Source organism: Nycticebus coucang, chromosome 1, assembly GCF_027406575.1.
Source record: "Nycticebus coucang isolate mNycCou1 chromosome 1, mNycCou1.pri, whole genome shotgun sequence".
Classification (NCBI taxonomy): domain Eukaryota; kingdom Metazoa; phylum Chordata; class Mammalia; order Primates; family Lorisidae; genus Nycticebus; species Nycticebus coucang.
This window is the reverse complement of record NC_069780.1, coordinates 47,079,514-47,094,694: the sequence shown is the minus strand read 5'-3', so window position 1 is coordinate 47,094,694 and position 15,181 is coordinate 47,079,514. Positions and strand designations below refer to the sequence as shown.

The window sequence follows — 15,181 nt, the reverse complement described above, 5'->3', positions numbered from 1 at the left end:
CTTTAGTTGAATATCACACATATATTATTTTTTGTCCAAGTAGACTTTAAAGGGATTTTTAGGTCCAATCATTCTGGCACTAGTTGCATATATACCAGAATATATTCATTCTATCACCAAGATGTTTTTAAACCAGCAATAATGGCAAAATAGAAATGTGGTGAAGGGAAAAATACTTAAGGTACCGAGGAGGAGAAGGAATTTAGGGGGAAAGGAACTGGTGTTACCACCATTCTTAACATTCAGTTGGTATCACCTTGAGCAAGTTCTTCAACTTTTCTGTGATTCCCTTTATTCATTTATAAAATGACAAATTTGGACTAGATGATCTCTAAAATTCTTCTTCTAACTCTAAAGCCTCTGTCTTTAAAAAATAAGTTACCTAACCACTCTCAGTATCCTCGCCTGTAAAACATGGATGATGATACCTACTGCACAAAATTGTTCTCAGGGTTAAGTGGGGACGGGAGGGCTCTATAAAAACATCTATCTCAAGTCATAACTCAAAGATGTGTCATAAATTATTTTACTCTATTAGAAGGGCATGCGTTTAGTCATTTCATTTAGTTATATAGTTAAATGCTACTTTCAGTTCCTTGGACTCTAATTCCAAAGCTTGCTTTCTGCAAGACATTCTGCTTTATGCTTTAGAGAAATAAAATACTAATTCCTTCTTGCTATGAAGGAATTCATAATATAATAAAAGAGATATATACAGTCTATAACATTCGCAAATGCTATATATGTGACTTTGCCAACTCAGTAAAATGTATTTTCACTCCCAAATCAATGTTTGTGGTGCTCTCATGATGCATTCTCAAACTCGAGCAGAGCAGCAGGGAAGCTGAGTCACCTGACATGCACATGTCCAGCTGAGATCAAACAAGGGATGCTCTGACTTCTTGTTTCACCTCTTACTCTACAGAAAGTTTCTTTTTCACATTTTTGTGGGTTTTGTTGATGATTTTACTGTTTAAAATGGCCACCAAGCAGAGTGCTGAAGTGCTGTCAGTGTTCCTAAGTGCATGAAAGCTGTCATGTGCCATTGCAGAGAAAATGTGTGTTAGATAAACTTCATTCAGGCAGAAGTTATAGTGCAGTTGACCATGAGTTCAGTGTTAATGAATCAACAATACATATTAAAGTGTCTTTAATCAGAATCACATATAAAACAAGGTTATGTATTGATCAGTTAACACAAATATTTTGACCAGAGGCTCGCAAGAACTGCACCCTGAATTTCCCCTAGGAACAATGGTTCAGTATTCACTAATTCAGTATTTACACTGACTTTGTGGAACATAACTACTGGCAGTAGCAAGAATTAACTATACATAGTGTACATTGCACAAAGTCAGATAGTAAACATACAGCTCTACCAGGGAGGACCACGGAAGGAGGGAATAATTCTGATGAGTGGGACTTGGGTAAGTATCACACAGGTGGGACATTTGCCCCTTTTAGCAATGTGGAACATGAGGTATAGAGATGAAGATGGCATGAAAAAACACATGATTGCAAGAGGGACTTTACCTAACAATTGCAATCAGTGTAACTGGCTTATTGTACCCTCAATGAATCCCCAACAATAAAAAAAAAAAAAAGAAGAAAAAGAAAAAAAAAAATCAGCTTTGTCTAGGTGAATTGGGTATGGGGAGACCCCAGGGTTGTTGACTTTGCTGCATGTAGCTGGGTCTTAGCAGTGAGAAGTCATAAAGTATGACTTTGAGTAAGTTACTCAATGTCTCAGATTTTGACATCCTCATCTCTTAAGATGGAGATAGTAATATTAAGTATCACACGGGGACATTGGGAGGATTCAATAAGTTATTGTATGCAAAGGACTGAGATAAATGTCTGGCCTCTGCATTAAGTGCATATACAATTTCCAATATTTATTGTGGAAGCCTTTGAAAACCAAGATGACCAATTCCAACTTCATTTGGTGAGCAATGGAAGCTGTTTTTATATCTAATCTAAGTAGATCAAATTAATACAGAGAATTACAGTGGCCTCAAAAAGTTGGAATAACATTTAAAACTATGCAACTTTCCAAACTTCATTTGGAAATTTCAAGATGGGATCAATGCATGAGTGGAAAAACTGAAATGTGACTGTTTCTGTTGGCATTACTGTTGTCAGTGCCTCAACCCTTGAGCTTCTGAGTAGGTCATTAACAGCTGGGTCAAGAGTATCTTTGGAACTAATGACACGAACTCTTCCTGATAAACAAACCCCTTTGTTTTGTCCATAGATAAAAGCTTATCAGATGGAGAAGGAAAAACTAGAAAAACAATTAAAACAGGTATGTTGGTGGCTACTTAAGCCCTCTTATCATGGTTGAAAGGGCAACTTTAAGTTTCACTTACACATTTATTCTCATGTACAGCATTTCTCATGGTCCCAATTAAAGGCACACTCTGCTACAGATGGCCTAGAACAACCCATGTTTTTTCATTATCAGCTAAACCATCAATAGATGGACCATGCTTAGGAACCACCAAGGACTTTCAGCCCTAACACTCATGAAAAACACATGCTTTACAGAGCACATTTCCAGTAGCATAAGCCTTGGTGTGAAAGGAGATCACTTTATAGACCCACAAACATCTGGGAAATACATTTCCTTGGTATTTCTTGCAGTTAGTTGCTCGTACAATTTGCAGTGGAAAACGGTAGCAACGATTTTGCTTCTTTCAAAAAAATAACATGTCTTCTTGGTCACTGAAGCATTCTATCCCATGGGTTCTCCAGTTGTCTTAAAGGATAAATGTTATTTCTCTTAGTTCCTAATTTTCTCTCTGGCCTTTAGTTGTCTCTGGCTGAAATCTAAGAAAACTTATTTTATGACTCAATAGATGGTTTTTTCCTTCAATGAGGACCCTCTGTGAAAGTAACTCAGAAACAAAAAGTTAACTCTATATGCTTTTCAAGTGTTTCTGATTTCTTCAAAATGAAGAAATGATTATAGCTACACTTTAGGCAAAATTTGGCCTACGATTCTCATTTGCATCATTCCTGAATCTATGTTAATATATTTACTATTTTGAGTTAGAATTATTCCAAATTAGACGAAACCTTAAGATTAAAACCAAACCTTGTTGTATAAGTAAGTGTCATTGTGACTCCCCGGTTTCACCCGCTGCCAGTGAGCCAACAACATTGTTCTTCCCAGATGTATTTTCCAACCTGTAACTGTGGCTTGGTTTTCCACCTGCGGGATCTGACCCACTCTGGGGCTGTGCAGAACCCACTGGAGCACCCAGTAAGTAAGAATTCTCATTTTGACACACAAATATTTAGTATTCTCTTTAGCAAAAATTACATGCATCTCTGGAGTTTGGGCATGTAATATTGTCTATAGAAATAGCTTCTATTTTCTCTCAGCCTCTAATTTTTACAGTTCCAATGGTCAATGTACAATATAATTATCTTTGAGACACTGAATCCACAGGACACATAGATATAAATAAATTAACTGAAGGATATCAAATTGAGGTAAAGATTTCTTAAACAAATGTAGAACACTTTATATGAGTCATTTTCAATTGGCATACCTGACTACCCCAAGGACATTTTTATATATAAAGAAAAGCAAAGTAGATACAGCCAAACAAAAAAATGAGATGCTTTTTTTTAAGTTGTAAACTTACATTGAACTATTATGGATATGGCTGCATATGTACAAAATACCTTTTGACATTTTCCAATTGAGAGGATTCTCTTATAGGATCCAAGAAACAGTGACCCACTTAAACTGTTCTCCATGGCTGGGTCTGCCCAAGAAAAATGAAATGAACAGTGGAGCAATTACTTGTGAGTGGAATTGATTTGGACAATCAACCTGAATAAGTCAGACCCAAAGCACCCTTCCTTTTCTTCTCAATAGCACTATTCCACCCACCCCCTCCCCACAATCTGAATGCTTGTATCTCCTCTCTATGTTGCCTACATAGAGTCTTTATCCGGGAAAAAGAATTATTCATTTTTCTGCATTTTAGATTTGCTTAGACAGTTCACCCCTTAGTTTTTATCATTTTCTAATGATAAAAAAAAAAATTGAGATTTTTAACAGATTTTCCTGGAAAAGCACTTGCAGAGAACAAGTAGTTTACTTGAAACCTCTTAAAATTTTGTACTTGAGTGTGACTCAAAGTCCATTTCCCTGGGTGGCACAAAGATGTCAGGATTTAATGAGTATCTCTCATTTGACCCCGGTATGACACAGCATACTGCTGAGAATTTAGTTCTTCATGTTACCCGTTATTTTCTCATTTTCCTCATTCTTTACCTGCTTATTTAGTTTTCAGTCTTTACTAAAAGCATTTCTGGGAATCTTCAAACACAGCCATGATTCCTTACATTTTTTTTTTTAAGAATGTGGAAGTAAACTAAGATTATGGCAAATATGAAAAGAAACTTACTTCTGAGTTAGCTACTATAGGTTAGGGAAATGGAGAAATATTCTTGTAAAAGGTTAAGCATAAAATCAACAAGTCATTCAAGTTTAGGAGGAAAATGGCTATTTTTGTCAATCTTTATTTACAGAAGGTAAAAAAGAGTTTACTTTTTATAGCTCATTAAACTTCTCATCATTTAGAAGATCACATGAAATTATCACCAAATAAAGATCTATATTTGAGGAACGGATTCCAAGCCATGTATAATGGCTTCTCAATAGCACTATTGAGAATAATAATACTAATCTTAGTGTAACAGTAGAGTTTACTGTCATATTCAGAGTTAATTTTAAAAGCATATTTCATATTTCTTGCTTTAGCTAAGCCTGAAGTCAATCACATGCAATGATGTTGGTAGCATTACAGCAGATTTACCTTCTTTTGGCATGTCTCCTAGAATATTTAAAATTTGAGGCTCACGTCACTTATCCTATGTGTTATTTGAGATATCTAAAAATAAACGAGAAGATAAAAAACAGAGGTGATCTCATTTCCTCTTTTAGCTTTTTCACAAGCCAAAGAAATCAAGAGCCTAGGTGCCTGAGTGGGGGTAAAGTAAGGTCAGACTGTAGTAAAGCCAACATTTCTCCGTGTCTTGGCAGGTAATTGAACATTTTAGGCTACTTCAGTGGTCTGGCAGCCTTGCAAATGCTCCCTGTTGGCTCATGTTAGGTAAATTTTCATCAAGTTATCTTTAGGAGATAATTGAACAATAGAACAGAAGATCTGTATCCTGTGTCATGTGCAGAAGTAGGAGGCAGGGGTGAGTGTTCAAAGCAGAAAGACAGACCTATATTGTGACCAGGTAAAGCTGAGATTGCTCCGTTGCAAGAAATCAAATACAAAGATGCTGGCCTTGAAGCTATCATGATAATTCAGGTTTATAGGTTATTGTTAATTCCATGCAATTTGTTTGACATGTTCCCTGACATTCAATATCTAGCTGTTCTTAACTAGCGTAAACCCAAGAGAAAATCCCAAGAGAGAAATCTAGTCTCTCTAGACTAAACTGTCAGAGCAATTTAGAGAACAGGTTCTGCTGAAGAACATTCCGAAAGGAAAGATTTGCATTGCTTCACCATCCTGAGCCTTTGTATGCCATGTCCCCACTTCATAGCTTAGATTTCTTCTTTGAACCACTAGAACACTTACATTAAACTTGTATTTTTTTCCTGGCCTTCTCATTGCCTCCAGGGTGAGGGTTTTTTAAAGAGTAATTATTGACACTAAAGTGCTGTATTTTATTTATGGACTATAGTAAGTTTTACAAAAGTGTTTATACTTCTGCATATATCCAAAACCCATCTGTTTTAAAAAAAAAAAAAAAAAGAAAGAAAGTAAACTTGTCTCAACTCCAAAGTAGGAGAAATTCTAACTAAACAGAATGGATTTTAGAGGGATGGGCAGTGATGAGGGAGGTAAGCAGGATGAGTGAGATTGGCGACAGGTTTTAGATAAAAATGACTATGTGTTCCTTGCTCAATAAAAGCCACGTAGCATGATGACATTTTTTTAACTTGCCACTCTGTTTTATTTGAAGTCCATATTGCTACAATAATGTTTTATTGTTCTGCACAGCCAGACTGTCAGTGGTATGCGCTAGACCAGCTTCCGCCAGATGTACAGCACAAGGCGAATGGTAAGACCGCAGATGTATTGAACATTCTTTCATGTTTACATTTTAACGGGATGTGCAGTCAACATATAGTCATTCGTACTCAGGGAGGACTTACTATAAACTTGTGTTACACACACAACTTTAATTCGATGCACCTGGGGTTAAATTGAACTCCTAAAGACAAAGAAAATGTGCAAATGCAGAAATGCAGGAAGCCCAATTCTGGCTTCTGTTCCTATTCCAGGCTCAGAATTCCATCTGGGGTTAGAAAAGAAAACTTTAAGCATATCTGTATTATAACAACAACAACAACAAAGCTCTGTGATGGTACTATAAAGGACAGATGTACATCCTCTATTCCAGGTTGAGTTTGCTAGACAGATGTTTTAAATGTCACTGGCAGACAGACAGAGGAAACCAAAGGCTCAGAACTGTGTTCCCTTATGACTAAATGTCAGACGCCAAGGCAGAGCTGTTAGGTTAGAGCTATTAGGGCAAAGTTGCCCACAACACCCACCTCGAAGAATACTGGGGAAAACTACAAAGTCACCTATAAAGCATTCATAACTAAGAGTACTTTTTAATCTTATTTTTCTTATTTTACCATTCTCCTTTTTTCTAGAATCTGCTATATTTTCTATTGATTGTTTCTAGGGTCTCACATGGCCATCCAGAAGTGGGCTGTATAAACTGAGTTATGATCATAAACCACTGTTGATTCTCATCACATATAATCAGAAGTCATCAATGTCTGAAACATGTCTGAAGTCTCATGACACACAGCTATGACTCTAACTTATTAATTTCCAAAGATTTCAATCTATCTAAAGAAGCTGAAGATGAGTTATTTTCTAATTTCAGGCCATTGAGTTCAGAGCTGAGATCTCGAATTCTAGTTTTTAATACAGGGAGTCTATTGTAGAGCAAAATTAAGGAGCCAGGGATACCATGTATAGTTTTTCAGGTTGTGAACTTCACAAGTTCTGCTGGGGTTGTGATTGTCGTCCATATGAATGGAGTCTCCTAGAGTTGTGCAGTACACAACCTGAACAGCTGTATACAGCAGCACTGGAAGTGTTAAAGTCCATACTTTACTGTAACATCATAGAGAAAAAATATAAAATGAGGGAATGCTATAATATAATGTCCAGGTATTAATCAGAAAACTATAGGACTTTCTTTTTTTCTTTGCTTTCTACTACAAATACAAACAGTGGTGTTAGTGAAGTTCTTGAGTTCCAGCCGTAATGGAGAGCTTTCATAGGAAAAGCATGCTGTTCCAGAATAATCATTGCATAAGGTCTGTGTTTTGAAATCCATTGTTGTATAATAGCTGAATTTCCACCCAATACAATTTTCCAGTTTATATTGTTCTGGCATGAATATTAAAGATTATTTTCTCCTTGAGTTGGAGTTTAATCACTAGAAAATACAGTTACTCAGGTAGAGAATTTATATACCACTTTTGGAGTCTTCCTGGCTCAATGATAAAGAAGCTAATAATCATGAAAAATAAAGATGAGTTGTGGTGACATTCAGAAACTATAATATGCAAAAATTAAATTTCATGGTCAGTGTATGAGCCCTACTGATTTTTGTCTACTTAGGAAAACTATAATTAACTTTGTGATGTATAAACAACTGTGTAACAGTGTCTTTACATATAAAACTATAATACAAAATAAACCTCCATGATGTACTCACCTAAGTATTTTTTAAAATATTACTTATTTGAATCTTCACAACAATGCTATAAAATAGGTTTTATTTTAAACAGTTTTACACATGAGACTGAGGCTTGAAGAATTGAAGTAATATATCTAAACCACATAGTAAAGAGTAGCACTTGGATTAGATTCTTTGGTGTTCAGCATTCTAAAACCTCTGCTTTGAATCATATCCCATAATGCCTTTGAAAACCTGCTCCTCCCCCTATATTAACATTTTCTTAAACTGTAGATATAAAGGTGAGACTAGGGTTCTGATTTGCAAATAAAGTGACTAGCATCTAACTCTCAATAATCTCATCTTCCTGTGAACCCACAGCATACATTATTTAGGCTGCTTACTTGACATTTAGAATGTTTCAAGTAAAAGATGATACTAGGTAAGAGTAAATGGGTAGTTAATACACTGTGAACTAATGTGTGCATGGGCAGGTCTGGTAGAACCTGACAGGGGTACATTGCCATTTGAAACCTGTCATTTAAACACCAACACAGCCCTGTGACTTATCTATACTTAGGAAGAGGGCTGATCATTACTAGGGTACCATCAAAGGAATTCCTTACTCAGAAATCTGCCCACATGGGATTCCCATTGTTCTTTTTCTAGCTTTCATAACTGATGGTATTTCATAGCTCAAGCCAGGTCCCCTGTGAACTGACAAGAGCTCTGAAACCACCCTTGTCACAAATGACTCACGTGGTATCATATAATTTCAGTAGTGATTGTTACTGTTTTTTGTTCATTTAATTAGAAAGTTCCTTTTGATCTGTAGATTTAACTAAATGGCTCAGAATTCCAATACAATAATGTTGTGGTATTGATTACTAGGGAAGCATAGTATTAAAAATCTTTTGATTATACAAATATTTTTGTTACAATAGTAGATATTGTTTTACTGTATACCTAATATACTTATCCACTATTCAAGAATATACTACTAGTCAATATACCATATTTTGAGCTAAAATTATGAAAATTTAACCCATGGAAAGAAAAAAAAGTAGGAAAATTAAACTATTTCTGATAATCTATAAATAAAATTATTTCTTAAAATTCCTATTTTATCCTTATGATAAATACTTATAATATTCTACTTATATTTAAAAGAAATGAACCTTTCAGAAGTATGGATATTTAATTTAATATTGACTAGTATGTTGTGCTTTATAGATCATTCAGTTCTGCTTTTGTTAATTTCCTATAACTCCTGAAAAATTCACTTTTCTGACCCCCAATAATGTATCACCTATTTTTATCTTACTATCTTCCACTACAATTATTCTCCTTATGACAATTAAACCTGAAATAGTAGCTCTATTAAATGTGTATGGAGAAGTAGCTTCATGTATTTTAAAGGTGTGGCAGGTAATGAGTGATTGAATTTCAATAATACCACTAAATTCCCCTTTAACATTTCTGGGGCCTAGAGCAGGAATATATGGAGAGCTGTATGCTGTACACACACACACACACACACACACACGCACACACACACACGATGCCAAAAAAATTTACATACATTTTAAGAAAGGAAAAAACTGTATTAAAATTTTTTTGTGTGTATGTGTATATATATATATATATATGTATGCACAGCTATACACATAAATGAATCAATCTGAGAAGCTGTTCGAGTACACTCTATCCTCCTACCTTGATAAATATACAGAATATTTTCTTCTGGGCTTCCAGAATAAAATTTAGAAGGCTCAGATTCAAAACCAATTCTGTGCCAGAACATGTGGCACAGGAAGACCTGAGTTCAGGTGTCCTGCCGGGAACCCACCATTTTCTCTTCCCACTTTCTGACTAGGAGGACTGCTAAGTGTAGACTTGGGGACAGTCCAGTTGGCACATCCCAACTTCATCCATATGCTCCTCACTACCCTACAAACAGCCCTCCTTAGACAGCCTTCAGGCCTGGGAAGAGGACCACACGAGTCCTGGAAGCAGGCCCAGGGTCATGAGGGCAGGGAATTGAGGGGGTTGTGTTTAGGTGCCAGGATCTTGTTCTAGAAGAAGAGGTAGCAATGCTGCAAAGAGTGATGTGGCTGGTGTGGGGCCAGAGCACAGTCCTCTGACGTGTGGGACCCTAGGAAGGGGCCCCTAGCCAGGGACTAAGGGCTATAGGTGCTGAGTACCACATCAAACAGCCTTCCGGTTCACTAATTTTCACCTTTGCTCTGTTACTATCTGTGGTCATTTTAGAATATTTTGGAGACACATTAAAAATCAACTTTTCTTTCAAAAACTAAAGATTTTAAATAAAATTTTTCAGGACTTGGGGGACATGGATTTTTATCTGTAAAGCATTAAATAATGATGTTTTTAATATATCAAAATCCACAGATGTTGAGTTATAGTTTCTGTTTAGAAATATATGGTTTTACAAAGAACATTTTGCTCTAGTTCTAGCTGTTACCAGAATCAGATGCAAAATGATTTCCATGTTTCTAGAACAATTATTGCATAGTACAGTTAATATAACCTTGAAAAATGTTGTTTGTTTCTTCCTTTGTGAAATGCCAGAAAGCTATGTTTTCTGACTGCTTTGCATGCCAGCCACTTCTGTACATTTCAAATTTTTCATATGGTACAGAGTTTAACTTTGTCTAATGAACTTGAGCTCAATTCTTGCATATTTGGAAAGGTATGAAATGTAGGCTTGTGAGATTGCTTTGGGAGCAAACATAATTATTTCTTTACAATATAGAAGATCAAAGCCTAAATATTATAGTTGGCCTGTGCAAACATCTAATAATCATCTGAATACTGACTACATTCACGTCCTAGGACTGCCATAACAAAATACCACAAACTGGGTGGCTTAAAAGAGCAGAAACTTTTTTCTTCATAGCTCTCGAAGCTAGAAGTCCAAAGTCAAGGTGCTGGCAGGGTCGAGCTCCCTCTAGATCAGTGGTTCTCAGCCCATGTGTCGTGACCTATATGAACTGTGTTAAAGGGCTGCCACATTAGGAAGGTTGAGAACTGCTGCTCTAGATCCTCTAGAGAAGAATCTTTCCTTGTCTCCTTGGGCTTCTGGTAGCTCCAAGTGTTCCTGGGCTTCTGGCAGCATAACTCCAATTTCCACCTCCATCTTCATGTGGCCGTCTTCCTTCTGTATCTGTGTTTGTGTCCAAATTTTCCCCTTCTAATAAGTTCAACACCCTAATCCAAGGTGGCCATTTCTTAACCTGGTTACATGGTTAAGATGTAATCATATTTCCAAGAAAGTTCACATTCACAAGTTCCAGGTTGAGAATTTAAATACATCTTTTGAGGGGACACAATTCAACTCATAACACTAACTATATGCCAGAAACTACTTTAGGTACTTTGTATGTTTATTATCTCATCAAAACTTTATAGCAACCCTATGGCATGAGTACTGCTATTGTCCCTGTATCATAAATGTGAAAATTGAGGCACAGAGAGATGATGTAACCTGTCCACATCTACACAGCTTATTATTGTCTAGGACATGACAAGCCCAGTCTGACTCCAAAAGCCCAGATCATAACCACTAAATAATATGGACTATTCTAAGGTATATGTTAGGTAAAATATAATAGTATTATGCCTTGCATATACATTATTCAAATAAAGTCTGATGGTCCTGTCCTGAAAGCCAATACTATATCTTTATTTCTTTGTCTTTGTCTTTTTATAACTACCTTTATATGTCAGCATCACAAATACTTATGTTAGCAAAATGGCTAGATTCATTTTTGTTTTTCTGTCAGTATGAAAAAATAAAGAAACCACTGTAAATCGTAAGAGCTAGAGATGTAAGAAACAGGAAACTTAGAGGCTTACTTTAATATAATTTTTAATATAGATGAGAAAGTATTAAGAATATTTTTCTTTTGGGCGGCGCCTGTGGCTCGGTGGGTAGGGTGCCGGCCCCATATACCGAGGGTGGCGGGTTCAAGCCCGGCCCCGGCCAAACTGCAACCAAAAAAAAATAGCTGGGCGTTGTGGCGGGCACCTGTAGTCCCAGCTACTTGGGATGCTGAGGCAAGAGAATCGCTTAAACCCAGGAGTTGGAGGTTGCTGTGAGCTGTGTGAGGCCACAGCACTCTACCGAGGGCCATAAAGTGAGACTCTGTCTCTACAAAAAAAAAAAATATATATTTTTCTTTTATAAAATGCAACTTCTTTCTTAGTTATTTTATGATTAGTGTAGAAGATTAATCAAAATTTAGAGATAGATAATTTTATTCCTGTTTATAGATTATTAAAAAAGAATTGCAGGAGAATTGCCTTCTTGCCTCTATTATAATGCTATAAAAGTCAATTTATTAGTCAACTAGGTGATTTAGTTGAAAAAATATTAAAGCATAAAAAATGTTTATACATGCATGAACATACATGGTGGTACATATATTCCTATTTAAAACTAGACTTTATAAGACCATACTAAACATTCTAATTAACACAGAGCCTAGATTAAAAAAATCCATGCAGTAGTCTAGATTAGTCACAATTCCACCGCATAAATAAAATGTCAGTAATTCTCTGAAATGGGATATTAAAACCTGTAGGGGAAAAAGCAAGACCTATATTAAATGTTACATCCCAATTGGGAAGAACGTTCACTTACCTAAGTTTTGTTATAGACCATGCCCAACCGTGTACATTCTAAGGGGTGAGTGAAGTAGAGAATAGAGCCACGGGGTCATCTGCCCAACTCTGCTGTTTACCCCGCCCTGCCAGTACCAACTGAGCTTCGGATTCAGCCAATCCTTGACGTGGTGTACAGACAGGGCCTCTGCCACCAAAGACCCTGGGTCACATTCAGATCACTTCCACATTGTGCTGTTTAACCTACACTCTGGTGAATGCAAAAGCACAGAATGTAACATCAATAAAGAATCAGGGGCACAATTACCAAGTGTTCTTCACCAACCAACAAGGTGAAGCTGACTCTCTCTACCACCATGAAGACCCATGATTCCCTTGGGGAATTTCTCTTCCCTTGCCATTATAACTACACTGAGCCAAGTCTCAGGGCAGAAGTTTCTTCCCACCTTCACTGTACCTATAGAGAAATTTTGCCTTCCCTTTAAGAAACTAAGACCTGTCTTCGTTTTTGTTCAGATTTTCATTCTGCCATGGATTAGTTCATGAGCTGTGTCTCATGGAGAGCCCTCTCTCCATCTAAAACATGGGATAATGACCCTTGATTCTATATACCTACTGCCCAAGAGCATTGTATAAATTACAAAGGAGTTAATTTTTTAAATAGTTTAAGATACCTAGGGATACGTGCCATTAATGAATTAAATTTTAACTTCAGGTTGGTTAGATCAGTGACTTACTTATATGTGGTATTTCTGCGTCCAACTGTGTATTCTCAACACATGATTTTTTTTAATGTCATGACCACAGTTCTCAGCAGCATATTTTTTAAGCCTAGAAAAGTAACTTATTATCTTCCTCTTTGTTTTTTCTTACCAAAATAATTAGTTTAGCATGTCTTTGGTATACCTAATGCAGAGTAGAAAGTATAAAACTTTCAACATACTTTTAAGTTATCATGAATGACACTGTGCTTCGTGGCATTTCTGTGGTTAACGTTCCTGTAGCCATAACTAAACCATCATGGTACTCACTTGTGCATTCTATCCTAGGCCCACTAAAATTTTCCAAATGCTTCACACTGGTCTTCACAGTACACTAACACATCTTAAGAGCACAGTGGATCTTTTCTAGGGTTTGACAATAATATGCCCAGTATCATCTTTTTAAAAATAGTTTATTTGGTAAGTTACCTTTCTCTGGGCCAACCACTGTGCCTAACAGCAAAATATATGACTTACTTTCATAAGCAAATGTTCAAGCCACTGAAATGCCAGCAAGAACAAGAATTAGTATAGAACATTCCTCTTCAAGCATGATTAGAATGAGGCCACAACTGATTTCACAAAATGGTAAGCATATGTCAATGCTTGAAATAATAACCCTCCATTTCCCGCCTCTTGATTTCTCAGTGTAAACTTGTGGGGAGCTCATGAATAAAATTTTTTTTTTTTTGCCAGCCTCGAAGTTTATGTTAGCCCTAAGCCAGAAGAAGAGAAATGAAATGTTAATTTTTAATCTGTAACATTTTTCTGCTGTTTTTAATAGGTTTCTCCTCAGAAAAGAAAAGCAATCAGTAGAAGCTACTTCGACAGAAGGGACAACGGGCAATGGGGCGCTTGGCGGAGGGCCCTCTTTTATATTTCTACCAGGGCTTGTTTCTGCCGCAAGCCCACATCATCTGCTCTGTTATTGTGCGTGATAATGTTTCTCTTTGGCATGGATGGCGGAAAAGGCTTCCGACAGCTAAAATCCTGATGAAGTCTGAGGAACCAGTTATGATACAACCAAACACAACTTCCAGTTTCCTCGAATGAGATTTGGCAGGGGGATTATGTGCCTCTCCTTGCAACTGTCCTTACTGTTGGGTGTACAGGACTGACTCCATGACTTCAGCAACTTCATTTCCAGTGCAGCAATATTATACATTGATTGAAATATATATGTATACACACTATATATATGTATATATATACACACACATATATAGTTGTATATATTTTATATATATATATATAAATTTACAACTCCCAGGGAATAAGGTTTCTAAGTTGTAAATTTTTAACATAGCTCCCATTTTTTTTTCATAGGGGCTTAGTTCTTTAGCCATTTTGACTAGATACGACGTTCATCACTGCTGGCCTCAGCAAATCTAAAAGTAGAATTGAAGAGCTGTATATACTTGTGTACGTTACATGAGTGGATCAATTGGAATAAAATGGTAAACTGGAAACTGTTCTTTACAAAGATCATTTCCTTAAGATTATGAGAAATTGTAAGCCTACTTCATTTTTAGGTGGAATAGATTATGAAAGATAAAGTCCTAACAGGATGGTTGATAGCATGGCTGTGTTCTTATAGATTTACAGAATTAGTTCAGAGATATAGGGATCTATGGTTACATCTGTGTTTTTTTCCCCCATGGATTTGAATTAATAATGAAAAACATAACTGACTTCTCAACCCAATTAAAAAGGAAATAGAGTGTATCCAAATTTTATTGCAATTATATTATACAATGACATGACAGATGTCTACAGATTAAGCATATTTAGTATAATAGCATTAAGTTTATCCATTTAATAAAAATCCTTCCTAAAACCAATTTGAGTTCTTCTTTGTGAGTATATATAAAATAGGAGCGTGACATCTATGGATATATGTACTTCTAGAAGTACCCAAATAAATCCAGACACATCAGCTAACTATCCAGGCAAATAGAACAATCCAGACACCTGCTGAAGCTATCTAGCTTTAACTTCCTACCTTTATGCTGCTTAATTCCAGCTCAAGC

At 36.3% G+C, this 15,181-nt stretch overlaps 1 protein-coding gene across 1 annotated transcript in view; it reads left to right on the top strand.

Moving 5' to 3' along the window:
• TNIP3 (TNFAIP3 interacting protein 3) overlaps positions 1 to 14,980 on the top strand; it is a 49,219-nt gene extending 34,239 nt beyond the window's left edge. The window contains exons 9-12 of the mRNA XM_053573586.1: positions 2,255 to 2,305; positions 3,176 to 3,265; positions 6,039 to 6,099; positions 13,936 to 14,980. Of these exons, the coding sequence (XP_053429561.1) occupies positions 2,255 to 2,305; positions 3,176 to 3,265; positions 6,039 to 6,099; positions 13,936 to 13,967 (234 nt within the window). The 3' untranslated portion in view covers positions 13,968 to 14,980. The remainder of the gene's footprint in view (positions 1 to 2,254; positions 2,306 to 3,175; positions 3,266 to 6,038; positions 6,100 to 13,935) is intronic.
• Positions 14,981 to 15,181: the final 201 nt, after the last annotated feature.